This window comes from Nyctereutes procyonoides, unplaced genomic scaffold (genome assembly GCF_905146905.1).
Source record: "Nyctereutes procyonoides isolate TBG_1078 unplaced genomic scaffold, NYPRO_anot_genome, whole genome shotgun sequence".
In the NCBI taxonomy this organism is placed as follows: Eukaryota; Metazoa; Chordata; class Mammalia; order Carnivora; family Canidae; genus Nyctereutes; species Nyctereutes procyonoides.
In genome coordinates, this window is record NW_026575117.1 from 23853306 (window position 1) to 23880301 (window position 26996).

At 51.9% G+C, this 26996-nt stretch overlaps 2 protein-coding genes across 5 annotated transcripts; both read right to left on the minus strand.

The window, feature by feature from the left end:
• Positions 1-379: 379 nt before the first annotated feature.
• Positions 380-9640, minus strand: OPTC (opticin). Of its 3 annotated transcripts, none has more exons than XM_055334062.1 (7): positions 9079-9640; positions 6961-8812; positions 5654-5789; positions 3990-4148; positions 3004-3206; positions 1756-1851; positions 380-1252 (listed from the first exon to the last, which is right to left on the minus strand). In XM_055334062.1, exons 2-7 carry the CDS (start codon positions 7177-7179, stop codon positions 1082-1084), a joined length of 984 nt encoding a protein of 327 aa, XP_055190037.1. In that variant the 5' UTR covers positions 7180-8812; positions 9079-9640; the 3' UTR covers positions 380-1081. The 3 variants fall into 3 exon arrangements, with proteins under 3 accessions (XP_055190037.1, XP_055190038.1, XP_055190036.1); XM_055334063.1 differs by having other exon boundaries at positions 6961-7243; positions 8597-9640; XM_055334061.1 differs by having other exon boundaries at positions 6961-9640.
• Positions 9641-11695: 2055 nt separating this feature from the next.
• PRELP (proline and arginine rich end leucine rich repeat protein) lies at positions 11696-25825 on the minus strand. 2 transcript variants are annotated; one of them, XM_055334253.1, is made up of 3 exons: positions 25660-25825; positions 16903-17882; positions 11696-14258 (listed from the first exon to the last, which is right to left on the minus strand). In XM_055334253.1, the coding sequence occupies exons 2-3, from the start codon at positions 17864-17866 to the stop codon at positions 14083-14085; spliced, it is 1140 nt and encodes a 379-aa protein (XP_055190228.1). In that variant the 5' UTR covers positions 17867-17882; positions 25660-25825; the 3' UTR covers positions 11696-14082. The 2 variants fall into 2 exon arrangements, with proteins under 2 accessions (XP_055190228.1, XP_055190227.1); XM_055334252.1 differs by having other exon boundaries at positions 25650-25825.
• Positions 25826-26996: the final 1171 nt, after the last annotated feature.

Consider the following 26996-nt stretch of genomic DNA (forward strand, 5'->3'; position numbering starts at 1 on the left):
CAGGAAGCCCTTAACTTAGAAGAGCAAGAAAATAAAGCAAGCCCCGTGGAAACCACAACCTACCCCTAGTGGGTGAAACAGCTCCTCAGTGGTGCGCTGGCAAAACTTAACAACCAGCTCTCCCTCTCTCTCTCTCTCCACCCTCCTCTCTCCCCCCTCCCTCTCCCCCCCCCTTCTCGAAGGATCCCAGCGTGTAGCCTTTACTGATAACCGTGCTGCAAATACTCCCACCATGGCCAACTTCAAACTACCAAGGTGATGTCACCGAGAGTGTCGTTGGGGAGCGATGAGCACAAAGGGCATGTCATTACATAGTATGTCATAGACATAAATAAGTTCAAGAACATGGTTGCTAGTACAATAATTGGGAAGTAAGGAGTCTGAGTATTTATTACGTTTATTTGCAACATCATATATTTAAATGCAAGCTTATAATTTAATCTTTAATGAAAGCTGTGTTTAATGACTGGCGTATAAAATTCTGGGAGATGTAATAATTGGTTCTGGAAGCCTTGTAGTAAGAGCTGGCTAAAGCATGCCACTGCTTCTCCCGCTTCCTCCTTTTCTTCTCCTCTTCCTCTTCCATGACTTCCTGACATTCTGTGTGGGTAGGAGGGATGGGGAATATGGGAATGAGCTTTGCTGCAGATGCTACTTTTCTCTGAGTCAGGAGCCGTAAGGTTTTCCTTAGCAGGAAAGAGGATGAGAAATGCAAATTTGGTTACTGAAGGACATTCTGCACATGCACACGTGTGTATGTCTACGTGTGTGTGTGTCTGTGCATCGGTGTGTCTGCGTACATGTATGTGTCTGTGTGTCTATGCGTGTATGTCTGTCTCTGTGTATATGTCTATATGTCTGTGTATATGTACATGCCTGTGGGTGTGTATCTGTGTGTATGTGTGTGTGCTCGGGTGTAGCAGGTGGAGGAAGGGAGTGGGGGTGAGTTTTGCAGTTGGCTCCGGAGGCTGATTCCCCTGTGAACAAAGGACACCCTGTGGAGGTGGAGGCAGTCTGTGCCTTTGGCAGGTGGTGAGGCCCCTTGCCGGGGAGTGGGGAGCCGTGAGCTGGGAGCCGTGAGCTAGCAGCAGTGGCCCGTGGGGAGCCGAGGCAGGCAGAAGTAGGCGCTGGGGAAGAGGCCCAGGTTGATGGGATTGCCATCCAGGCGGATGTCTTCCAGCCGCCTCCGGCTGTGTTTGTGCTCCTCGGGGTCACAGAAGGCGTCTCTCTGCATGGTCTCTATCATGTTATTCTGGAAAGAACACACTGACAGCTGCCAAGCCTATGCCTGGAGAGGGCCCTCAGGCATTACTGAAGGCAGATCGGTGAGCTCCCCCCACCAATTCCCCTCTTGAGAGTGGAGAAACTGAGGCCCTTATGGGCCATGAAAGGCCATGCAGCAAAGGAGGGAGGAGAGGTGGCCCCTGGAGGCTGGATCAAGAGCAAGGGGAGAGAGTAAGAGAGACAAGAGAGGAGAAGGAGACAGAGGGGAAGGGAGGCAGGGAAGGAGCAAGTAGTCAGGTGAGATGGGATGTAGGACATGGAGGGACAGGAAGCATTTTTAGGAGAAGGAAAGGAAGGCGGACCCACTGAGCCTGTGGACAATGGCCTGGGCAAGATCTCCCATCCCTGTTTCCAGGAAGCTCCCAGTGAAGGAGGTGCTTGCCCCTACTCCCTAAAGATGCTCCTGGTTATCTGCCCCCCCTCCCCTCCCCAGCTCTACTCAATGTTCTTGCTCCTGGGGAGGCTGCTTACCTGCAAATGCAGCGAACGCAGGCTTGGGGGCAGAGGCCCAGGGATGGAGTCCAGAAGGTTGTCAGCCAGGTAGAGGAACTGCAGCTTCTCTAGTGCCTAGGGAGGAGGCAGAGGGCACAGGAGGCTGGCCAGCGCTGCTGGACCAGGCAGTGAGGGGCGCCTGATGTGACTCTATTCATTCACTGAGGGGTTTCCCGAGCCTCAGCCCCATGCCAGGCTCGGTACTGGGTGCTGCAGGGGATGCCCAGTCTCTCCAGAGCTCCCAGGCACTAACTCCCACCAGAGGTAGAGGGACTGCAGTTGCCATTGAGATCTGGCAGCCGAGGGAGCATGGGGGAGCTGGTCGGCTGCTGATGAGGAGCAGGGCAAGGGCCGGCAGGGACGGGGTGGGAGGGAGGACGAGGGGACCAGCCTCACTCCAGCCTCAACTTTTCTGCTAGCAGAAGGCATTTTTCCTAAATGAAAAGTCTCCAAACGCTAAACCAGGAACGGCTGTGAGGAGCGTGTTCAGGAGACATCCAGAGCAGCAGAATGATGGCCACGGGCACACAGGAGGCCAAGTGGGAGAGTGTGGCAGAACTGGGGGGCAGGCTTGTCCACACCCCTGTTCATTTCCTCACGGGACTGCTCCTGGAGCTCATCCCAGCCCCGTGAAGCGGGCAGCCGCAGGGGCCTGACTCGTGCCCTGGGTCAGCTGCCCTTCCCGTCAGCACCGGCCAGCCAGCAACAGTCAGACGGTCTCCTCAAGCACTTGCTCACAGAAAGATGGTGATCAGTCAGCTAGTGGTGGGGAGGAAAAGTTCCCGTGGAGTTAGAGTCGGATCTGGCAGGGCTGCAAGTCACATGCTAGCCAATGTTTTAGGGGGGCAGAAGCTGAGGGTGCAGACAGGTGGATGGAGTGGACGTGCGGAAAGAGGCCAAGAGGCCACATGCCCAGAAGAGGGACAGTGAGAGCTGCTGACCTTGGCTTCTGGCAGCACCCACCCCCCATCTCCTGTAACAGGCCCACGAAGCCAGAACTTCCTTCTCCTGGAGGTTCTTGGGCTAGGATGTTGTTAAACAACACCCCCCCCCTTTTTTTTTGAGTCAGAGTCAGTCTCTTGCAACAACAACAACAACAACAACAACAACAAAAGGTTAATAAAACAAATGGGAACAGATGAAGAAAATGGGGTTTGATTTTCACACCCTGAACAGGGTCAGAGCAGGGATAGCCCATGAGGGCCTGGTGTGTGCGGATAGGCTCACCCTGAGAGCCTCAGGCTGTATCCCTGAACTCTGGAGCTGGTTGTGGCGGGCATCCAGCACCTCAATGGCAGGGGGCAGCACAGGCAGGGCTGCCAGCTGGTTCTCTGGGAGGATCAGGTCCTGCAGGGCGGGCAGCAGGCGGAGGGCGTCGTCATCAATGGAGGAGATGGAATTGCTGGAAAGGTCAATTCTCTTCAGCTTTGCTGTGGGGCACGGGGAGAACACGGAGACACAGCACATGCCACCTTTCCTTGCCCTTGCTGGACCCGCCTGTCCCCTACTCCATCCCTTTTAGGACAGGGCATGCCAGCCAGTTCTCCACCTGGATGAGGTCCAAGCTGGAAGAAATAATGTTATCAACCAGGACCCTGTAGGAAAGCCCTCAGATGCTGCAGTGCTTGCCCATGGAGTTCTGCCCTGAGTGGTGGCTGCCCACCTTGGATGGGTTTGGTAGAGAGTGAGATCCAACGGGCCCACCAACCCCTGGACCCATCCCACCCCCACCCTTTACCATTAGTTTACACAAAAAGATGCGATAGCCCAGAGGGCTGTGAGAATTAGTGACGGAATCTAGGTGAGAGCCCAGGTCTCCTATTCGAGGTGGGGCATAAGGAGCAAAATAGACAACAAACAACAAGCAGGTAAACAGTGTCAGTGCTGTGGAGTCAGAACCCAGGAGGGCACAGAGCTACAGTAGCTTGGAATCCTGAAAATGTAGGCTTGATCATATCTCCCCCTTCCCAGCTTTCCAGAGCTTTGAAGGGAACAGAACACTTTTATTATCCAAAATCTTCAAGGGAAGGAATTAGAGAGACTTCGGGCTATTTCCACTTGGTAGCTGGAGAGAATGAAAACTAACAGGGAAAGGCTACCTCAGGTGGGACACTGTGTCTGGGACTATTCATGTGGCTGAGTGGCAAGGCAGATGGCCCTGGGGCACCCCCATGCCAGGCCCATCCCCCCTCTTCTGCCAGGGCACTGCATACTCAGCCCCTTGAAGTCTCCAGCTCGAATCCGGCGGATGCGGTTGAAGCGGGCATACAGGTAAGTGGTTGTCTTGGGGAGAGGAGGGATGTTCTCCAGGTCAGCATCATCACAGTACACGGAGGAGCCAAGGCACACGCAGATGAGACAGGTGGGCAGGCCTGGCCCAGGTGGGAGACAGAACAAAGGGAGACCCTTCTTAGACTTCCTTTAGCCTCTGGGACCAACGGCCCTCACTCCAGGGAGTGTCTGAGCCCTGGACAGAACTGAGGGTCACGATGCACTAGGGCAGTGCTGCTGGCTGCTCCCAGCCTGGCACTCAGATCCGTTCCCAGGTACTACCCAGTCCTGGCTCACGGGTGCTTTTATCAGGCTCCAGTCCTATATGTAGGTTTTCCTGGACCTATGTGGGTGTTTCTAGGACATCCATTGGTTTCTTTTCCATGGGGCTCCTCTCTGGTCCCCCAAGGCACACTGACAATGAAATAAAGCCAGAATTAAGTGGAATGGCCCATGGTTGCTGGCTCCTTTTGGGTGCCAGCTGCCTTTTGGGTGAGGAGTAAGACATGTTCTGTATGGCTCCAAGAAATGCAATAGAGCCACGATGGAGTGGCTTTTGATGGAGTGGAATACATTTTCCCTTCTTATCAGCATCCCAGTATTCTGTTGGGAAACAGCTCTCTACTGGTCTCATTCCATGACCAGTGGTCATTAGACACAGGCCAGGCCATCAAACCCAAACTGGCTTTAAAAAATTGGGAGGCACCACTGGCTCATACCACTGAAGAACGCGTGTGGTTTCCATCATGTGTCATTACAAGGGACAGAGATTATGGGAGACCACCGCCAGTACAGCTCGAAGGGGAAATTGGTTAACAGGGACACATCCCCGAGATAAAGAGGCAGCTCTTTTTTGCAGGCAGTGACTAGTGTAGGTGGGGCAGAGAGGAGCTCAGTGTCCTTCTTATCCCAATGCCTTGAATGGCAGGTCCAGCTGAGGCCCTTTGCAGTCCTGGGAAGCCTGGGATTCTGTAGCTCTAGAGGTCATGGATTCCTACTGATGCCCCAATACCCAAGGTCCACCCAAGGCAAATATCTCAAGAGAATAGGAACCGGGGACCAGCAGGTCAGGAATTAACTGCATCCCTCCTCTGCTTCAGGCCTGATCCCCAGCAGAGTGCCACCCCCTTATTGCCAGCTATGCCAGCATCCCAGCCTCCAGGAGGGTGTCAGGAAGGGGAAAATGCTACTAAAGAGGGAATTTAGAACTGAAAAGCAGTATGACTGCTTCATTTGCCTCCATGCCAAGTGACAGCCACAATGTTATTTATTCTTCTCGACAGGCTTTTAATTGTCTCTAATCTAATTACCATTCAACCTGCTCCCGTAGTGATGCTATTAATTAAGGTAGGGTGGCTCTGCTAGGCTTAGCAGAGTCCTTGCCTTTTTCCTCCATCCCATCCAGTTTGTACATACAGCCCAAAACCTTAGGTTTCCTTTCTGTTTCTTACCGTGGCTATTTCTCCTCCTCTCCCTTACAGTGAGGGCTAGCGCTGACCCTCTACTCCCTACCCTGACCACACTTCACTGTGGGAGGCCTGGGGGCTGGGTCATGACTGCAGATCCTCTGACCTTTGCATGTTGAGTCCTGTGACCGTGGACTCACCGTGGCTGTTTGGGGAGCCCAGGACGCCCAGCTCCGTAGGCCTGATCATCGTGGGCTTCAAAGATAGGGTCCTTGGAGTCATTGTGCTCTGAGCAGAACTGATCCCGGTTGGAGGAGCCAGGTTGGTCACTTTAGCCTGGAGACGTAGCACACAGCACACACTTGGCCAGGTTTTTGCCTGAGAAAGGACTTTACTTTGAACTCTGGGGACCTCAGTGACTAGTTTTACATTTGCAAAGAGTCACTGTTGGAGAAAGAGGGAGGAAGGAAGGGAACTTCTTTTTTAAAATTTTAAAAAGATTTTATTTATTTATTTATTTATTTGAGAGAGAGAAAGAGAACACAAGCAGGGGAAGGGACAGAGGGAGAGGCAGGTTCCCTGCTCTGGTGCCGGGACCCCAGGATCATGACCTGAGCAAACGAAGAGGCTTAACCAACTGAGCCACCCAGGTGCCCCAGAAGGGAACTTTCTAAAGACCAGGGGATCCAACATCTTCCCTATATGGAGAAGGAAATGGACCCAGGGAGCACTGAGGATCAAGGAGGCAGGCAGCTGGCAGCCCTGCTGTGCCAGAGCTAGAATCCACATCTCTGGATCACCCAGGCCAGCGTGCTTCCCCTTGCCCAGCACTGACCAAGCTCACGCAGCTAATGGGTGCAGGCTCCAGTTCAGCCCCTTGGAAGGCAAGAAAGGGCCAGGAAAAAGCTTCAGACCAGAAGACAGCATAAGAGCAGATGGGGTGGCAGAGCTTCTTTTTCTAACGAGAGGATGAAGACAAGGCCGACCCCCTTCCCAGTGAGATGCGGCTTATGATCTTCCTTAAAGGCATCAGGACAGATACATGACTTTGAAGGGCGGGGTGTCCCACCAAGTTTACTACAAACCAACAAAAAACTTGAACGTTTGTTGTCCTGTTTCTTAGTGTCATCTAAGTGACAAGTTTTTTTTTTTAAATGCAGAGGATATGGTTTTTATTATTTTTATTTATGATAGTCACAGAGAGAGAGAGAGAGAGAGGCAGAGACACAGGCAGAGGGAGAAGCAGGCTCCATGCACCGGGAGCCCGATGTGGGATTCGATCCCGGGTCTCCAGGATCGCGCCCTGGGCCAAAGGCAGGCGCCAAACCGCTGCGCCACCCAGGGATCCCATAAGTGACAAGTTCTTAGGGAGGGACCAGAATTTCCACCTCCTGGGGAGAGAGGAGGAGGCTTGAAACACCTACACGGTGGGCAGCTGGCAAGGGGCCAGGCCTCCGATGCTCAGCGTCTTACAGGGAACAGCGCCAGTCTGCTGTCGTGCCCTTACCTCAGGGAGCTGGTCCCCGTAGTCCATGAGCCCCTCGTAGTCGCTGAGGTCAATGACCTCATCATAGTTGTCCGGGCCCAGGACATAGTTCCCCAGGACCACATAAGAATCACCTTCCCCGTGCATCTCATCTCTCCGCTTCCTCTCCTTGGGGAGAGAAGCTGTCCCCGCTTCCAGCAGCACCAGGGCCAGCAGGCTCAGAAACGCTGGGAGCTTCATGGGGGCCCTGGGAGCAGGTGGCAGCAGAAGCGAGGATGGGGTCGAATCACCTCAGCGTCCAGTCCTGGGGACAGGGCAGGAGGAAGGGCGACAAAGAGGCAGGGCTCTCTCTCGAGCGTCGTGGGAACAGTTCACAGACTCACCCTGCTTCCCATTCCCACACTTGCAAACTCAGGCCATTCCTTGTACACTCAGCGTGTTCATTGCAGGTGCAAACCCCCTAAAGGCTGGGGTTATGTCTGGGGGTGGGAGAGCATCTCCCGGCAGCCCCTCCCACCACCACCCCCACGTTAGTGCCTAAATGCTCCCACCCACACTTGTATTCACTCACACAGGCGTGTGTAGACACCTGGCAAAAGCTCGTTTGCTCCTCGCGTGCCTGTTTCCTAGTCTGCCCACCCCCCTCCTGATCAGGCACATTCTCGTGCACGTCTACGGATGTTCTCTCTTATACAGCCACACACACAGAGTACAACCATTAGTCACTCAGCTAGATTTAGATAAACTTCATCATCAAGAAGTCTTGTGGCTTTTTAAAAGATAATTCAGGAGCCCCTGGGTTGCTCAGTGGTTGAGCATCTGCATTTGGCCCAGGGGGTGATCCCAGAGTTCCGGGATCGAGTCCCACATCGGGCTCCCTGCGTGGAGCCTGCTTCTCCCTCTGCCTGAGTCTCTGCCTCTCTCTGTGTGTCTCTCATGAATAAATAAAATCTTTAAAAAAAAAAAAGAAAAAATTATTCATTCACTCAACAAACATTTATGGCATGTCTATTAGGTTCCCAGGCACTGCACTTATCTCCGGGCGGCAGAGGTATGCAGAAATAAATAGGGCACATCTAATGAGAGTGCATTCGGAGCACCTGTGTTTAAAAACTAATGTATAATCTAAAAAAGAATGTTTATAAAATATACTTTCTAAATGCAGCTTTTTAGTGACTAATGATTACAGGAAACCAAGTGTTCTTGCAATGTGGTTGTGGTAGTACATACACGTCCCGAGTCCCCTGGGTCTCTGGGTGTGTGCACAGGTGAGTATGTATGTGCGTGATGGGCCCGTGAGCATGTGATGAGCATGTGTACATGTGTGCACACATGGGCAGGCAGGGGAGGAAATGTGTGTGGTGTGGGTGTGAGGGACCCGGTGTGTCTCTGGTAGTGGAGTCCTCCCCAAAGCCAGCTGCATCAGTGCCTCATGAGCGGGATTCTCCCGCTCTATTCATTTAGCTGGGCTAGGGGAAGCCCTCTGCAGCAGCAACAAGGAGCCCTCCATCAGAGCCTTCCCCCATCCCTTCCCTCCAAGTTCCCTGCCAGGAGCCCTAAACTCCCTCCCTTCTTCCTCAGCTGCATCTGCCAGCCCAGCACCCTAACCCTTCGTTTGCATCCAGGTGGGCCCAAAGCCTCAAACTGTGAACCTTACCCTGCAGGTACTCCCATCCTCCTGCTCCGGAACTGAGCCTCCCCTCGCAGCTTCTAGAGAAGTGGGGACTCTGGCGGAAAGGTTGTGCGCAGTGGGCCAGGGTATGGCCAGGGAGCTGGGCTGAGGCGGCCAAGGCCAATCAGACTTCTCTTCTGCCCGGTGTCCAGCTGTTTCCCCTCCTCTTTGCTCAGCGGGGTCCCCGTCTTATCCTTGTGTCTGGTGAGAAGGAATTCTCTCTCTCCCTCTCCCCCTCCTCTCTCCTTCTCTTTCTCCGTCAGCTCCTCTTCTCTTCTCTAGGCGTTTCTTCAAGGGGCTGACAGTTCCTTATCTCTAAGGGAGCAGCAGCGGGTGATGGAGCACTGACAGGGATGGGGTTTACCTTTCTAGCTTTTTTTCAGACAGAATCCAAAAATTCCAAGAGGCCAACTTAAGGCACTTTGAGCACACTGCCACCCACCACCTGGGGCCCCAACAAGAATCACCAGGGGGAGGCTCTGCAGGCTGGGGCGGTTCTTCCACGAGAAAGTGAACGTGGATGAAGCGGATCTCGAAGATCATCTAGTTCCCCGATGATGATGATGATGATGATGATGATGATGATGATGGCAAGGAGTATACAAGAAACGCTCTCCATCCACTGAGGTGCACGGTGCACTCCGGACATGCACACCAGGAGCCACTGGGGAGGTCCACAGGGGGCTGAGAAGAATCTTCTTCACCCCCATCCCCTGTCAAAGATGTCTGTATAGGAGACATTGTCTTTTCCTTGGTTTGTCAGGCTGTTGTGTGAAGGCAGGAGTGGAAGGGTCTGTGTGTTTGCCAGAGGTGTTCCTCAGTGCTGCCCCTTGCTCCCTATTCCCTCCCCCTGACCAGATACTGAATCCTGACTATGAAGCCCCCGAAGATCATCTAGTCCCAAGCAGCAGGGTGTGATCCAACAGACGGGAAATGTGGGTCCAGCTGGGTGCAGTGAGTTCCAAGGTCACACAAAGCCAGTGCGGGGGCCTAGATTTGTCTAGAGAGAGTTGTCCTTTGTTCATAGGACCCTGGCCCTTTCCCCCTTATCTCCCCGACCCTACCCACCCCAGCTCCAAGACCATGTGCCTAGATGCCCTCAGAACAGATGGCTTTGGCAAGACTCCTTTCTGCCCTGGCACACCAGGTGAAGGGGCAGATCGCATAGCCCGGCCAGAGGTGCAGTCTTGGCCTGCAACGTCCCTGGGCACCAGCTGGTGAGGGGGTGGCATCCCCCTGGTCACCACAGGAACATACATTCCCGTGCCCCTGGCAGCCCACCATCTGGGGAGAGGCAGCAACAGAGGCTCTGCTGGGTGAAGAGAGAGATAGCCCTGGAGCCAGCAGGGTGCCCAGGAAGCAGATGGTACACTTGGCACACTGTCCTCTCTGACTTTCTTTCCACAGCCTGGGCTTTGCAGGCCTTCCCCCATCCCCCAGTCAGGCTGGGCTCAGCTCCCCTTCCCATCCCACAACATTTATTCCCTGTGAGGAAAGCAAATGCGACTGTTCATTCATCCTCCCTGCCTGTTCCCACTCTTCTTCCCCCCTTTCTCAGCAACAAGCACTTCAAATGGTCCTCCCCACGCCTTTTCAAGCTCTGCAGGCCACAGGCACAGCCAGGCTCCTCTAGGGTGCATGCACAGGCTCCCCTGCACCCTAGGAAAGAGCCCCTTTGAAGCAGAAGTCACATCGCAGACCCTCTCCCAGCTTCCAGTCTCACACTTACAAGCTTGCCCGTCACACGCTCTAGTTCCTATGGAGATTGGGGACTGTCCATGGCACGCGTGTGTGACCTGTGTGGGAACCCACTAACCATCATGCCATTGTGGCATGCAGCTCAGCATCCTGGGAGCATGCACAAGGGCGCCTGAGGTGCAGGTGCCCTTCTAATCCCTGTGTCTCATTAGGAGAAGCACAAGGCCTGCTGATGGAAAGGAGGTGGCAGGCTGTGGGGACAGGAGTCTGGCCAGCTGACCCTGTTGCTGCCCCTTTCATGGGCAGGCTTGGAAATTTCAGGAACCCTCCTGCTTTTTGGACGACAGGGATATATTCCCTGCTGAGGGCTTGTAGCCACATAACTCTGTAACCTAAACACATTCCTCTCTCTTCCTCAGGCGTGTACACACACACACACACACACACACACACACAACTGCAGGGTATACTCCCTTTTGGCTCATGCTGTTTCATCTCCTGGTTATATGCTTTTTCCCCCTCCTTCCCTCACCTGAAGATCCAGCTCAAATGTTAGGAATCATTCTGGTGTCCCTCCACGGGGGTAGAGGACCTCTCCACCAGGCTCTTTGTATGCTGCGCTACTACACACTCAGGATGCGGGATTACTCCACGGACTTTCCCCTTTCCCAAGCTAAGAATCCCTCAAGGGTACAGACAAGGATATTACCTCTCCTTGAATTCTTAGCTGGCCACCGTGCACACAGTCGATGTCCGCTGAAAACCTGCTGAGCTGAACTAAAGCAGGTATTAAGGAGGCAGAGTGGGAGCAGTAGGGCAGCATCGGGCAGTTTTCATTCTAAAGAAAATGGTGTAGGCTGAGGGGATCCTAAACCCACTTCTGGAATCAGCCTTCTGCCTGAAGACAGACTTCCGGGCACCTGGTTCATGCCCTTCCGCATGGCCTGTAGAACTTTGTTCCTCGCCCTTGTTCCAGTTCTGTCACTAATTTGTCTTTCTTGCTGTGGCTCTGGAACTAGATTGCAAGTTTCACTCGGTGGAGAATTATTTTGTGTCTTTCTGAATCTGGCTCCAGACTGAGCATTTCGGAGACCCTCAACGATTTGATATCTGTGGTTTGAAAGACTCTGAGCCTCTGGGCTTCAAATGCAGCTATCAGATTTCTGATCGACTTTAGGAATAATTTTTCCTGACAGTTGTGATTCAGGGCAAATTTGCCAAGGAAAGACTTTGGAATTGTTTTCTTAAGAGTTTCTTAGGAGCCTTTCTCCATCCACGTCCTTGGAGCCAGGTAAGAGGCAGGGGGGGGGGGGCGTGGGAGGGGAGGGGTAGCAAGATAACCTCAGGGTATTCTCAGCTTGCTCACACCGTCAAGTTCAAGCAGGATATTTTTCATATTCCTTTATTCCTTCTGCTGTAAAGCGTGTTGGAGTGTAAAAGTTGTTTCACAAAGTGAACATGGTTCTGAAGGAAGAACAGATGCAGTAGAGTAACCTACACATCTACTCACACACCTGTCTGCGTAGATGCCAATGGCACCGAGAGAATGAACTTGCTTATGGAGGCGGGGCTTCCTGAAATCCAAGGGAAGTCAGCACTGGGCAGAGGGGAGTAGAGGATTTGCTGCAAAGTGAACTTCCCCTGAATCCCCTCTGGCTTACAGCTGCAGGGAGCAACGCGGAAGCAGACTGCATCTAGATGGGGCAATGGGATGATGGGGATGTTTTGCTGCTGAAACAAAACAATTTAGATTTTGCAGGAGCAGAAATGCCCCCTGCCCTCAAGGAACCCCAGGAGCTGTGCTCCCCTGAGGGCCTCGTCCGAGGGGCAGAGATTGCAAAGTGCGAGTTTGGTGCAGAAGTGGGGGCTTATCCAGGCTTCAGTACCAGGTTGCCTACAGCCACAATAATATATTGACTTTCAACAGGAGCCTTGGAGAAACCAGCAGTAGCTGGGAAGGATCGGCAGCTAGAGGGGAGCATGGGGAAAGACGCTAAGGGGAAATGGACCCTGTTTTCTGTAAATGAGCAAAAGAGAAAGGAGAGAGACTTCTGTGGGAATTTCTTGAGGTTAGGGTCCTAGCTTAACCTAATTTCTTAAAAATCTCTGGAATGTTTCTCAGCCTAATGAGGGTGGGCACTGTGTCCTACTTATTTCTAGAGCATCCACCTCCCCCCACTCCCCAACATATACTCTAGGGAGCTATAGAGGGGCAACATTCCCTAGAGGAATGAAGATGAATGAGCCCTATGGGACCCAGGCTCTGCTTGGAGGCCTGCCAAGCCACTCACCTGGCCCAGGTGGGGTGGGGTGGTGGATCTTCAAGGGGAGGGATGGTCCGTATAGGGAATAACTTACTGCAAGTGGCAGGGATAGTAGATAATTCGAGTGTGGTTTAGGGAGTGGAGCCACAGACCAGACTGTGAATGCTGGAGAGATCTGGGATCCAGATGTGGGGGCAGAAGTTAGAGGGACCACAAGGTCAGACAGCACACAGGAAGAAACTACATCCTCGCCTGGGTTCCTGAAGGTTCCCATTTGTGCTCACTTGTGATGGGAACCAGCCCCCCACCCCCCGGCCTCAAGGCCACCAGTACCTTTGCACCCTGTACACCCCAGAGGAGACACCACACACATGACCCATGGCTCTTCAAGCTGGAACCTGAGGCCAGCTCCTTAACCTTGTAAAACCATCCTGAAGACAGGCAAGAAGACAGGAGCCAGCTGTGACCTGTACCAGCCACCAGGTGTCACTGATGCATCTGCCTTAGCCGGGGAAGCCCGGCTGTGCACGGCGCAACAGGCTTCTACCCCCGGGGGCTCCGCCCCTTTGAGAGCACTTTCTCAGGAACTGCTTCCGGGCTTTGGACAGGATTGGGCCACCACATTGATAGAGAACAGATGGTGGGCTGGGCTGGTGGCTCTGTACCCCTCACTATGGACACTGTGTTGCTCAGGGCATCAGGCCTCTTGTCCAGACTGGCAAGGGGGCTGCAAGATCTATCTGCACCCACAGGGGCCCATCCCCAGGGCTCTGACTGCCACGCCTCCTCCATCGGCTGATCCCTAGTTCCTGGAGCGGTTCTTCTCCTGGACCGCTCCTTCCTGCTCTTACTCTTGAGTAGAAGAGGCTCAGCTATCCCTGTGAAGAGACTGCCAGATGCAGGTCCTCGTGAGGAACCCTGACCCTCCACCGTCCTTCAGCCACTCCCTTACACTTCCTTGCTGGAGAACCCAGGCTGGTAGGGAGCCAGTGCAACGTCTGGTGCCAGTGAACAGGCCGGTGGAGCAGCAGTTTTAGAAGGTGTGATCTGTGGCTAAGGGGCCCGCTTGGGCCGTAGCTGCCTGTGATGGTGGAGTCTGCAGCAGGACTTTCCAAAACCTCACCTCTGGGCTGCTCCTGACCACCTTCTCCTTGTTTTGACCAGGACCAAGTTCCAGATATCAGCCCATGGCCCCGACTTACCCCAGGAGTGAGAGGAGGAGAGAGAAGAAGTTGTCTTTAGACACACATCTATGCTTCTGGTGCCAGAAGTGTGGGTGTGCAGTGGGTGTCTTTGAGCTGGCTGAACCAAATCAAGCCCTTAGACGACTTGCTCTAGAAGCTGCAGGTGCAGCAGAGTGTGTGGCTAGTTCCTGCCTTGGGAAGATGGGATGAGAAAGGCAAAGCTGGCAATGAGAAAGGAAGATAAAGAACACGAATGGTGGGCACAGGCACCCGGGTCACCAGCATTCAAGTGTGGTCAGAGGAGATCTGGGTGGCAGAGTAAGGCCTAAATGACCACGGACTGCAGCAGGCGGAAGCACATCATGAGGTCCAGCGGGATGGGCGGCTTCAGGTGGTTCCCATCCAGCCGCAGGTAGCGGAGGTGTGGCACATTCTCCAGATCTGAGGAGAAGTCATGGAAGGCAACTAGGTTGTTGGGGCAGATCTGGGTCCCATTGATTTCTGTGGAGAAAGAAGGGAGAAGTCAGCAGGTAGGGTGGGTGGGGGGTTGGGACAGATGGGGCTGGAGGCAGATGAGGAAGGAGAAGGGGGCGGACAATTGATGATAAGAATTTGAGTTCTCTTCTCTGGAACTGGCTGACCTTGGGAATGTGCCACCGAGGTTGAGTCAAGCCTGCCCACCCCCAGGTTTACTTTACTTGTTTGTAGAATGAATTAAGTCAGAACCAATCAACCATTACTGTTGGGAATTCACTCTGTGGAGTCACAGAGGAAGTAAACTGTGAGCTGGACCTTCAAAGATAGGTGGGGCCACAGCAGGGTGGAGACGTGGGGGTTGGTGTTTGCTAGAGTGACCTCCTATTTGAAGGAAGTTGTAGGGGCAGCAGAGCTCATGGCAGAACCCAGGAGTAGTAAACAGCACAGTGAGCTGTACTGGAGAGAGAAGCCGGACAGGTCAGCAGGAGCCAATTTGTGGTAGACTTTCAAATGGAAAGCGAGATTCCACTTTCTCCTTCACCTCTGGTGAGATGATGTCACATGAAATGATGTCATCTTCTGAATGAATTTCTTATTCCCCCTCAACCTTGCCTCTTTCATCAGCGTTGGGGGATCAGCATTGTTAGTGATGTTCTTCTCCTTCTTGGTCTTCTTCTTCCTCTCTGTCCATCATTGGAGTAGCAGAAAGAGCCCTGACTTAGGTGGATTTTGTTCTTATGACCACTGTGACTTTTTGGACTGTCACCTTACCACCTTGACATTCAGTTCCCAAATCTGTGAAATGGTGGGAGGGGTACCTGTCCCTCACTTCAGATGAGAGAATATTGGCAAAGGCATTTTGCAGGCTGTAAAGGACAGGGAAGTTGGCAGCATTAAGGTCATTGCTGAGAACATGGTTAGCTGCTCTAGGGCCAGCTCTGCCCACTCTGTCCATCAGTGACACAGGAGACAGGTGTGGCACAGGGGATATACACTATACACGGGGGGGGGGCGGATTTTTCTGACTTCAGCCTTAAAAAGCTGGATGTACCCTAGCAGCCTGCCCTTCCACACACTGATAGAGACCTGCTGGCCACTGAGTAACGTGATTCTTAGGATTTAATTTATTTACTTGACAGTGAGAGAGAGAGCACAAGCAGGTGGAGTGGCAGGCAGAGGGTGAGGAAGAAGCAGGCTCTGCACTGAGCAGGGAGCCAACCCCAAAGGCAGATACCCAACCAACTGAGTCACCCAGGTGCTCTGAGTAAAGGTATTCTTTCTGCCTGGATTTTCGGCTTATCTAGCTTTTAGGGTAGTACTTTCCATCAGTTTACTACCTGCAGGATAAAATTAGTTTCCCCTTTCCCAGAATTTGCTTTTTGCCAGCTTTAAAAAAAGGCCTTCCCCTACTTCACGTAATTATCCCAGATGATAAATAAAACAAAAACAAAAACAAAAAATAGGGATCCCTGGGTGGCGCAGCGGTTTAGCGCCTGCCTTTGGCCCAGGGCGCGATCCTGGAGACCCGGGATCGAATCCCACGTCAGGCTCCCGGTGCATGGAGCCTGCTTCTCCCTCTGCCTGTGTCTCTGCCTCCCTCTCTCTCTCTCACTGTGTGCCTATCATAAATAAATAAAACAAAAACAAAAACAAAAAAATTGTCCCAGATGAATGAATAAGCCTGTTCTCCCATCCATTTGTTTCAAGATTGTAGAAACTCAACAATCTTCTCATTCTTTGGTTTGGAAACTGGGGATTCCTAATATTATCTTAGGGTTGCTGCCCTTTCCCCTTGGTTCCCTGCAACCCTAGAGCTGTAAATTCCTGATGTGGATGGAACCTGCTTTTTTTTTCAAGGACCAGATAATTATTCTCTCTTGTTTTTCAAGCTTTCTGTTAATGCTTTGCTCAGAGCCAACATCATCGATCAAAGCAAAACTGGGACTTCCAGCCCTTTCTTCTGGGCTGCGATTTTTCCCCCAAACTCAGGATCCTATAAATGTAGTTTGGGCAAATTCTGCCTTAAATGTACTATCTGATATGATTAAATATTCCAGCCTTGCAGCTAGGTTCAGAAACACGCTGGCGTGTTTCTCTGGCTGCTGCATTTGTACCAGCTGCCTATCCTGAGCTGCCTTTCTGTGTACGTCTTTTAGAGATTCTCCAAAGCCTAGGCTCAGCCTTCCTCTCACAGCTGCCAGCCTGTGCAAGGGACAGGCCCAGGACATCTCAGAGCAGTGATAGTCAGAGCACGTTACTGTTCTGCTTTCGTGAGAATGTCCAGGACTACATTCCTTGTCTACCTGTAGATCTGGAGGGCAGAGAAGCTGGGGCTGACAAGAAGGGACAGAGGAGGAAAAGCTGGTATCCTTCAAGCATGGTATTCTGGGCACTTTATCCGTATTACCCTGTTAAGTCCTCATATCAACTTTGTGACAGAAGGCATTGCTCCCGTTCTCATTTTACAGATGAGAAAACGTAGCAGAGAGGTAAAATATCTGTTCAAGGTCACACAGATAGTAAGTGGCAAGGTCAAGGTTTGAAGTCCAATGCCAAACTGGGTGCTATTTTGTTCTACACCCCCCACCCCGGCCCAAACTCCTAGAAAGGATTGAGACAATAAGAGCCTCCACTTCTCTGGCCATGGCCCGGCCCTGCCCCCACTCACTCTCTATGCTGTTGTTGTTGAGATACAGGTGTTCCAGCTTGTTGTTGATGGCAGGCACACTGCTGATCTTGTTGTGGGACAGATGGAGCACCAGCAGGTTGGAGATGTTGAAGGAGTTCTTGGGGAGCCCCCTGTCTGACAGCCTGTTGTAGTTAAGGCGAATGAAGGCAAGGTTGGGGAAGCCCTTGAAGTATCCGTTGGGGATGGTCTCAATCTTGTTGCTGTCCAGGTAGAGCTGGTGAATGGCTGCAGGCACCTTGGGTGGCATCTTTCTCAGGATGTTGTGAGCCAGGTTGAGTTGCATGAGGTTCTTGAGGCCTTGGAAGGTGTCGGGCTTGAAGACACCATCACTCAGCTTGTTGTGTTGGAGATCCAGGAGCAGCAGGCTGTCCAGCTTGCTGAAGACGCCGGGTGGGATTCTGGAGATCTGGTTCTGGCTCAGCCTCAGCTGCTCCAGGTTCCGGGGCAAGGCCGAGGGCACCTCTTCCAGCTGGTTCTTCTCCATGTAGAGGAATACTAGACTGGGTAGTTTCTCCAGTACCTTCTGGTCTATCTTGCGAATTCGGTTGTTATCCAGGTTGATCCACCTCAGGCCTGTGGCATTTTGGAAGGACTCCACTGGGAGCTCAGTTATGAAGTTGTTCTGCAGATAGAGGTAATGGATGCGGGGTGGGATGATAGGGACCTTTCGGAGGTTGCGGCTGTCACAGTAGAGGGCAGACGGGAAATCAGAGGGGCAGTAGCATTCCCGGGGGCAGTCGGGGAAGATAGAGGGAGGACCTGGTGGGAGGGGAGGGGGCAGGTCTGTAGGTTCCGGTGGCTCATAGGGCTGAGAAAAGCTGGGTGTAGGCCTGGGTCTGGGCCTGGGTCTGGGTCTGGGTCTTGGTCGTCTTGTTAGCTGGCCTTGGGCCACTGAGGCCAAGATGAGGAGAAGTGGGAGGAGCCAGCAGAGGGATGACCTCATGATCCAGGTGACACACCTGCAGGGAGGAGACACACGAAGTCATTAACCTTCTGGGCCTCCATAATTAAAGGCTCTGTCTTGGCACTAGTGTTGGCCAGGATGAGCTCCAGTGAGAGAGACCTGTTGAAGCCTCTCTTTGTCTGCCCATATCCAGGAGGTAAGAAAATAACAAGGACTTGATGGTTTGGACCCCCAGCCTACATGCCTAGCCAGCTCTGGGAGGGTGAGACATCCTGGCAGAAGGCACATTGAGAATCAGGAGCTCTGGGGCTTGCTGGAGAAGACCATTAACCTCTCTAGTGCTTGGTCTCCCCACTTGCAGCATGAACAAATCACCCCTGTTCCTAGAAGAGGGATGTTAGGATACGTGAACCATAGAGTCCTAAGTGGTACATCTGGAAGGATCCTAAGAGATCCTATGATTCAATGGTTTTCAGACTGTTCCCTGATATGTGGAGCCCCCTGAGGGAGGGAAAACAAGTGGGTGGCCCTGGGGCACCTCCAACTCACCCCTGAGCCAACCTGAGTGGTTCTGTGTTTTGTTGTTGTTGTTGTTGTTGTTTTATTTCTTTTTTTTTTCTTTTTCTTTTTATTTTATTTATTTATTTTTTTGGCTCTGTGTTTTTAAATTTGTTATATATAGAGGTTTGACCAAAGCATGTATTTGAAAGAAGAGCTGCATTGCTAAAAATGGTTTGAAATTCACCAATCAAGCCCAGATTCTACTGTTTACAGAAATTGAGTACTGGAGGGATGGAATGGCTTGCCAAGGCCAGGAAGCTGTTGAACACCAATCCTGGGACAAAAACCCAGGCCTCCTGCTTTCCAGAGCAGGGCTTGTGGAGGTCCTGGAAAGGAAGGAAAGAGCTGTGGACACACTTGTGTCTGGTGTCTGCCCCTGCTTACTCCTCAGCTCTGTGCTCAGCTCAGGGAAAGCTGGTCTTTGCCAGCAAGAGGCATACCAAGAATTTCTCCCCAGATGTGAAGGCTCCTGTGAAAATAAACAGGGAAGGGATCAAAAGCTGTGGGGAAATCACTTTCATTTCTTCTGACTTCGTATCACTGCCCCCATATCCATGGCAGTTGTTGGTGTTGAGACTGGCTATGAAGAAAAATTTCCTGCCTGCCTCTGTGACATAGTGGAATAGGTCACTGAAGGCTATATTGGGGTCATGCTCCCCAGTGGCTCTGGTGACTCTTCAGATAGGGTCATGTGGATTGAGTTGAAGTAAGCTGGAGAAATAGCAATAGGATCAGGGCTGCAGACAGAGTGGCAGCTCCCACCAGCTTCCTCCCCTCGCACTGTCTCCTCCACAGGGCCCCCCAGTCCTGTGACTCTCCTCCCCTCTGGTCTACAGCCAGGTTCTCTGTTCCCACATCACTTTCCCTAGCCTCCTTACTGCTTCCTCATGAGGTGGTGGTCTGGGGCCCAGAGATGCAGGCTTCCTGGGATTCTCTGACCTAGGGCAGGCCACAGTGTGTCCCCAGCTGCATCTGGACCCTGGGATCCTGCCTGCCTGCCTCTGTGCCAGGCCTATCACTGTCTTTCCTTTGAGCCCACATCCACTTACACTCCTCCCTTGCATGCTTCTTTCTGGCTCTGCTCAAAGGAAGAGGATAGAGGCCTCTCACCAGCTGCGTAGTCCCAGGCCTGATGCTCCGGAGGCATTGAATGTGACAAGAAATGGGAGAGAGGGCGGAGCTCAACTCCAAGGGGTAGAAGGGGGTCTCCCTGCACCTTTCATGCACACACACCCTTGACACCTAGCCAGCTCTCTCTTTCATGCACACACACACGCGTGCACATAAGCAAACCCATGTCCACATAGTACTCTGAAGATGGGAGGAAAGGAAGGAAGAGATTGCCCTGCAGCCTCTGTTGCTTCCCTACCTCCCTCTAAGGGGGTCTCTCCCCAGGCAGGCCTCTCTGAGGGGGTCCACCAGGTCCATTTTCTTGGGCCTCTCATCACAAAGAAGAACCGTGCAGTTAGATTCTTGGCTTTACCTCCAGCTGAGGATCCAACAGTCCCACAAGGGCTGAAAAGAGCGGACATTCATTGTAAACTCCCATCTTGTTTTTTTTTTTTTTTAAAGATTTTATTTATTTATTCGTAGAGATACAGAGAGAGAGAGAGAGAGAGAGAGAGAGAGGCAGAGACACAGGCAGAGGGAGAAGCAGGCTCCATGCAGAGAACCCGACGTGGGACTCGATCCAGGGTCTCCAGGATCACGCCCTGGGCTGCAGGCGGCGCTAAACCGCTGGGCCGCTGGGGCTGCCCTAAACTCCCATCTTGTTACCGGGCCCCACACCACTCAGGACTGGGAAACTATGAATTAGTATTTCATTAGTCTTGTAATTTTCTAGAAAATAGCACAGACATATACACTTTAAGGGGTGGTTAAAGCATTAGTATACTGAACGCAAACGTTTTTAAGAGCCCCAATTTTTCCGACCCTATTTATTTGGGCATTTCTTTATTTTCTGATCACCTGGGAGCCAGAAATAAACATAAAATCTCTCAGGATATGAAGCCCTGCTTCAGGGAGGCTCCCCAGCACTGGCTGTGAGCTCCCCCATTTCCCTTCCTTGCCTTTGTCATCAAAAGCATCTGCCTAGATATTGGACCTCGAGTTAAGCAAGTAACACGTGTCTAGCACTTACAGCAAGGGTGGCTCTGTGCGGCTCACTGCCGGGGCAGCTGGCCTTTGCTCCTGGGTATTTCTGGGAAGCTGGGGGCCTGGGCAGCCCTGGTGCTCACAGTCAGGAGGGCAGGCTCACAGGCTAGCCTCCTGCTCCTTCTGTCCACAGTGAGCACAAGTCCTCCTCATCCCCAGCTCCTGCACCAGACCCTTTGGGAACTCCTCTTATCGTCCCTGCCACCCTCCAACCCCAGCCCCCACGGGCCTCCTGACCCTTTTACATTCCAAACCTCTGAGACTGGCCAAGCTCCGCTCAGAACCACGAGGAGGTTTTGGAGGAAAAGTTCTCTACCCTCATTCCATGGAGAAACACTGCATCTGTTCAACTCCCCTTATCTGAGCCCCAGGGCTCAACCACTCTCTGCTGTGTGTGTATGTATGTGTGTGTGCATGTGTGTGCACACGCCAGATCCCATGCTTCTTTCTTGAGAAAATAGAGTTCATTTCTAAGGCTTTTTTCACTGGGCAATGCCTCTTCATGCTGGAGCCTGACTGTCCAGAGGGGAGGTCCTGACAGCACAGCTATTGCTCTGGCAATACTCAGCGATGCCCTAAGTCCCTGAAAGCAGAATCTGTGTGACCAAGTGGAGGCCCCTGGACTCCAAGGGAAGTCACAACTGCTCCCCCACCCCCACCCCCACCCCCCGCCACAAAGCCCAAAGTCACATTTTCTTATGCTTCTGCCTTCCAGAGCCTTCCATCCAATCATAAACTCCCTTAGGTTGGGTCATGAGTGTGTGTGATTTTTACATTTCATATGTCTTTGCAGGCATACCTCCCCACCCCACTCCCAGCTTTCTGCTGGGGGGTGCTCACTAGCAGTCCTCAGGCTCCTGCAGACCAGCAACAACCACTAAACCTCACCCAGCTCCGTGCCCCAGCATGGGCTCTTGAGAGCTGCTGCTTCATGAGGGCAAAGCCCAACCCAGTGTTCACTCACTACTTCAGAACATTTCCTATGAGAGTTCTCAGTTCAATTTTCCGTTCCAAGTACTGGAGATCTGGGCTTAAATCCTGACTCTCACCCTCCGTCCCAGGCTCCTCATTTATTAAGATGAAATGAGATCACACACATGAAGGCGTGTGGTAGAGCATAAAATCTCTACAAATGGCGGGGCTTTCATTTATTCACCTATGTATTTATAAAAGAGCAGATCCTCTAGGGAGACTGATTTTTAAAGTGAGACAGCCCTCATCCCTACCTAGTTCGTGAATTCACTCATTAAGGCTTGAACACCAGGACTAATGCAAGGCTGAGGCTCAGGGCAGGGCTGTGCTGAAGTTCGCATGGATTTGTCAAGTCAGTATGAGCAAGTTTAAGGCTAATTGACTTGGCATGGAGAGTCTGGGGTTGGGGTTGGGCTGGGAGTAAGGTTGGGTGTGTCTCCCGGGGTTGAAGAAAGATTATTTCACTCTATAGTTGACCCTGGAACAACATGGGTTTGAATATCATGGGTCCACTTATATGCAGATATTTTTCAATAAATATATGTACAGTCCTATAAATGTGTTTTCTTTTCCTTATGATTTTTTAAAATCACATTTCTTTTCTCTAGCTTACCTTCTTGTAAGAATACGGTGTATAATATGTAGAGCATACAAAATATGTGGTGATTCACTGTTGATGTTATTGGTTAAGCTTCTGGCCAATGGCAGCCTATTAATAGGTTTTGGGGGAATCAACAGTTATATTGCAGATTTTTGGCTGTGTTGTGAGGGTTGGCACCCCTAAGCCCTGTGCTTTTCCAGAGGTCAACTGTACTCACTGGTAGTCTTGTTCTTGTCATATTTCCTGCCTACTTGGCCACCCCTAAGCCTTCACAGCTTAACTCAGCCAGTGACCCTGTCGTGGGGAATGGGGCTGCCCCTGGCCCCAGAGGCACGTCCATGGACATTAGGATGACCCTCTTTCTTTGTTCCCTTCTTTCGGTCTAAACTCAGACTTCTGAAAGCTGTCCTGCTTCCTTTGTCTCTTCCTAAAGCCCAGAAGGAGGTTGGAAGCCAGGAGAATCAGGTGGTCATTTGTTAGCCGAGGAGTTGAGGCAGCCACTCTCCCCCACCAGGCTGCCTGAGCTCCTCACAAGGGGCCCCTCATGTGGTCTTCAGCTAACAAAAGGGCTGAAAAGGAGGCATGATGAGTTCAACACGTTATTGATGGAGCTGAGCTGTCCCTTTCCTGTGGGGTGAATCAGTATAAGGGTGAGCCTGACAGGGGTGGTGGCAAGAGAGCTTTACGGTACATGCTAGACAGGGGATGAGGTTTCTCAGCCTGTCTTCAGCATCAGTTTCCTTACCTGTAAAACGGATAACAAATCTTCCCTATCCCTATATTCCTCACTCAGTTGTTGTCAGAAACAAGTGTGATAAACAACTTTAAAATGAACCACAGATTTAAAAAATCCTAAAAATAAATATAACACTATTATGGAGAGACCATCTGTCTCCCCAGTGTCTACCACAAGGCAAAGTGTAAACAGAATGAAGTTTTTCTGGCCTGAGGCCACTAGTCCAGAAGAGCACGTTTTCCATTCTGAGAAACCAGGGACGAAATGGGGTGAGCTGTCTGTCTGTCTGTCGGCCTGTCTCCTCACCATATCCTTCATTCTGCCTCCATCCCTCAGTATCTCCAATCCCTGAGGAAAGTCTGGAGGAATCTGTCTGATGCCTTGAGTACTCATAGATCAGGGTTCCAACCCTGCAAGTCTTTAGTTGCTCGGCTGGAGAGCTTGGGCAAACCTACCTCTACTCAGCTCTCGCGTCCTCATCTGTAAAGCAGGCATATTAACACCTTCATATCAGACGGTTTTGAGGGCTAAATGAGTAGATGTGGTTAAAGTGAGTGCTTAGTGAATGTTAAGCTGTTGGTGACATATCTTCAAAGTAATGGGGTCTCTTTTCCTTTAACTTGGCCAGAGGGCAGCCCTGCTCTCCACTCAAAGGTAGGGATTCTTGTAGGTGGGTACTGGCTCCCATATTTCCTCCAGCTCTTCCACACACAAAGCAGCCTCCTCCCTGTGGGGCCTGTGAGGCCACACTTGGGTCTTAGAACCAACTAGTTGGAGAGACCATAGGAGCCTCCAGCTACCTGGGACAAGGCTCACTTTGTCTTTCCAATTCACTAACCCCACCTGAAGCCTTTCCGTAGCAGGTAAGGGGATGCTTGCTCACTTCCTCAGCTGGCTCTGGAGACCCCTGTGATCCATGACTTCCCTTCCCAACCTTTTGCACCTGGCTTTTCTGCCCCCTTCTAGTCTTGACATGCTTCCCTCGCAGGCCCAATAAATGAGGCTGCCCACCAGGGAGGTGAAGGGGGAGCACAGAGCTTGGTGTTTAGTCCGACCTCTCTCTGTGCACATCAGGACAGCAGCTATCAGGCAGGGGGAGAGGGGATATAGAGGGAATGGGGAAGAGCCCAGTCCAGTGCCCAGTGTAGGCAGATTGGCAAGTGAGAGGAAACAGAAGCTCTTTGGAGCTATCTTGGGGGAATTTTCTGGGATATGCCTGATGATGCAGTTGCTGGTGCTTGTGGGGAAAAGGTAGAGGAGGGCCCACTGGACATCTTCTCTATTCCTTCAGGTGGCTTGTTCCTACTCCAAGGACACTCTGGAACTCCTCCACCAGACAATTCTTGTCCAGGAAACCATACAGTCCTTCTGCCTAGCTCATACTGCCTTGAGTCCTGGGCTCTTCAGTCCCCACATGGGTGTCTCTCAAGCCCCTGATTCAGGTGCTCAAACCCTGGCTGACCATCAGGAGCCCCTCAAGCATTAAACAACAGATTACTGGGCTCCATCTGGAAGGAGCAGAGTGAGGGGTCCAGAAATCTATATTTTTAGTAAGTTCCCTTATCCCCCACCTTGCTCCCAGGTGATTTTGAAGATCAAACACATTTGGCGACCCAGAGCTGCCCACCCCTACCTGCCCTGGCACAGCACTCCCTCTGCTGTTGCAGAATTTAAGAAGTTGGGGGGATGATGGGGCTACTTGGAAAGGAGCCCCATTCAATCATCCACTTTGGCTTCCCCCTCCCTGACTAAGGAATTGCTATCTTTTTGCCACAAGGACACCTTATCAACCTGGGATGATTTTGAAATTGGTTTAAAAAGAGAAGCTTTCTGGCTGCCTGTAGAAAAAAGTAAATGAGCTGCCCCCAGTGCCGGGAACCAGGACCTCCAAGTCTTGGAAGCTGGGATGCTTTTTTCCCTTTCTTCCCAAAAGCCAAGGGGTTTGGACCAGAGAGGGACATTCAGAGCTAATGGGAAGATACTGTGCAGGTTAGAAAGGTGCTTTTTTTCTCCCTCCTACCCAATTAAGTTCTAAAGAATGAAAAAACCCTTCCAGCGCTTGCTGGGTTCATCCCCTCCCTCTCAGCCTCAAATCAGGACACATGGTTTTCTTTTGGCTCTCCCATCTCAGTGGGAAGACTCACTTTCTTTTTGCTCTTCCAGCTGGGGAGGCATGTGAAAGTGTGAGAGACAAGATGGATCGTGTGTGTGTGTGTGTGTGTGTGTGTGTGTGTGTGTGTGTCTGTCTGCCTGCTGGGCAGCCAGTCTCTGTGTGCTCTAGCTCTGCTTGTCGTATGCAGAGAGAGGAGGTAAACGGACAGGACGTCCTCATATTGTGTGTGTGTGTGTGTGTGTGTGTGTCTTGAGAAAATGCAGCCCCTCTGTGCCGTGTGGGTGCCCTTGTGGCGGGGTGTGACAATACGTGAAGGGTGCAAAGAAATGGATTCTAGAGTCAGGTTTCCATAGAAACACCTGCTGTGTAGAATACTGTGCGCAGTATAACTTCCTGTGCCACAGCAAACATCTGAACCAAGAAAGTTTAATTTTTGCATCAAGCAAATACATGGGCATAGAATGAGAGAGAGAAGGTAGAGGAGGAGGGTGCAGGAGAAATGTGGAAGAGCTCATTGGGGCTCACTTGAAAGGAGAAAGGCTGGGAGGAAGGAAGGAAGGAAGGAAGGAAGGAAGGAAGGAAGGAAGGAAGGAGGGAGATGGAGACCAGATCAATAAGGTTGGTTGGACAGAGTAGGAGGAAGCCTTCCGGGGAAGGGCTCTCCCCCATCTCCCCCTGGGCTTACCTGCACACACCTGCCTCTCCTCTCAGCTGTGGGTTTAGTCCCGGGCAAGGCTCCCCCTCTTCCTCCCCCACCCTTCGGTGGGGCTGCGGCAGCAGAGAGCCGGCTAGAAGTTCTAACCTCCCAGTGGTGCCTGCGTGCTTGTATTTGCCTGGCTTTTCTTCTCCCAGATCCTAGTAGGGTGGGGAGGTTAGGTTAGGGGGAGGGACAGGCAGATTGTAGGGAGGGAGGGGAAGGAGGAGGGAAGAGGGGAGGGAGGGAGGAGGGAGGAGGGGGAGAGAGAGGGAGAGAGGGAGCTTGGGAACGGAGGAATGACAACAATAAAGTCTTTATTTGGCAGCCAAAAACTCCCAGAGACTCCGTCCACACACCATGCCCACTAACGGACTCGTTTTTTAATAACATTTCCTTCTGCTGCTTCTGTTTCTGGGGGGAGACTATTTGACCTATGTTTGGAAAACAAGCCAAATTAACAGAGGAAAAAGGCGTGAAAAGCAGCTTTTGTGCAGGCCAGAGCTGCAAAGCTGGGTCCAGCCCCAGCCTGTTTCATTCCTCCTCCTCACAGTCGCCAGGCTTCGATACCCATCACTTCCCTGGTGTTACATTCCTAAACCAGTGAGGGGTGTGGGATGTTTCCTCTGAGCAGTGACCATCCTGCCCTTCCTCACCTTCTCTAGGAGGGTGACAAGGGAGTGGAGTCTTGCTGTGCAGCGAGCTGGCAGGGAGATGGCTTTGGTTTGGTTGCTGGAGGGATGCTCGGAGGACCAGAGAGGGAAAGGTCTGGCCTGAGGGTCACACAGCAAAGGCAGACAGAATTCAGATTTGACGTAAGATCCAAAGTCTCTGTCTCTAGCTCATGTGGACAAAATCAGTGTCTTCTTTCAACTTCTCCAAACATCTTGCACTCAGGAGAGATTTGGGGGCTATATGGTCCTCACACAAGGTACATGAGGAAATCCAAATGCCCCCTGTCCATGTCATCCCAGAAGACACCTCCAACAATCCTCCTTAATTAAAAAGCTGCAACACATTTGCAATTAATAGTGCCCAGCAAAACTTCCTGTCACCCCAGGCACCCCAAGTGATTACTTAGAAAAATCAGTGCTGACATTAGGTTCAGCATCCCTGGGTTCCACCACTTATAAGTTGTGCTATCTTGGGCAAGTCAGTCGATCATGTGGAACCTCCAAGTCCTCATCTATAATATGGGATGATATCTACCTCACAGGGCTGGTAAGGTTCAGTGATGTCATACATGGGAGGGCACTTTATGAACCAGGAGGATGATTGGGTTTAGGAGAGAGATGATGGTGCCTGAGAGTCAGCCTAAGCAATGGAGAAGGAAAAATA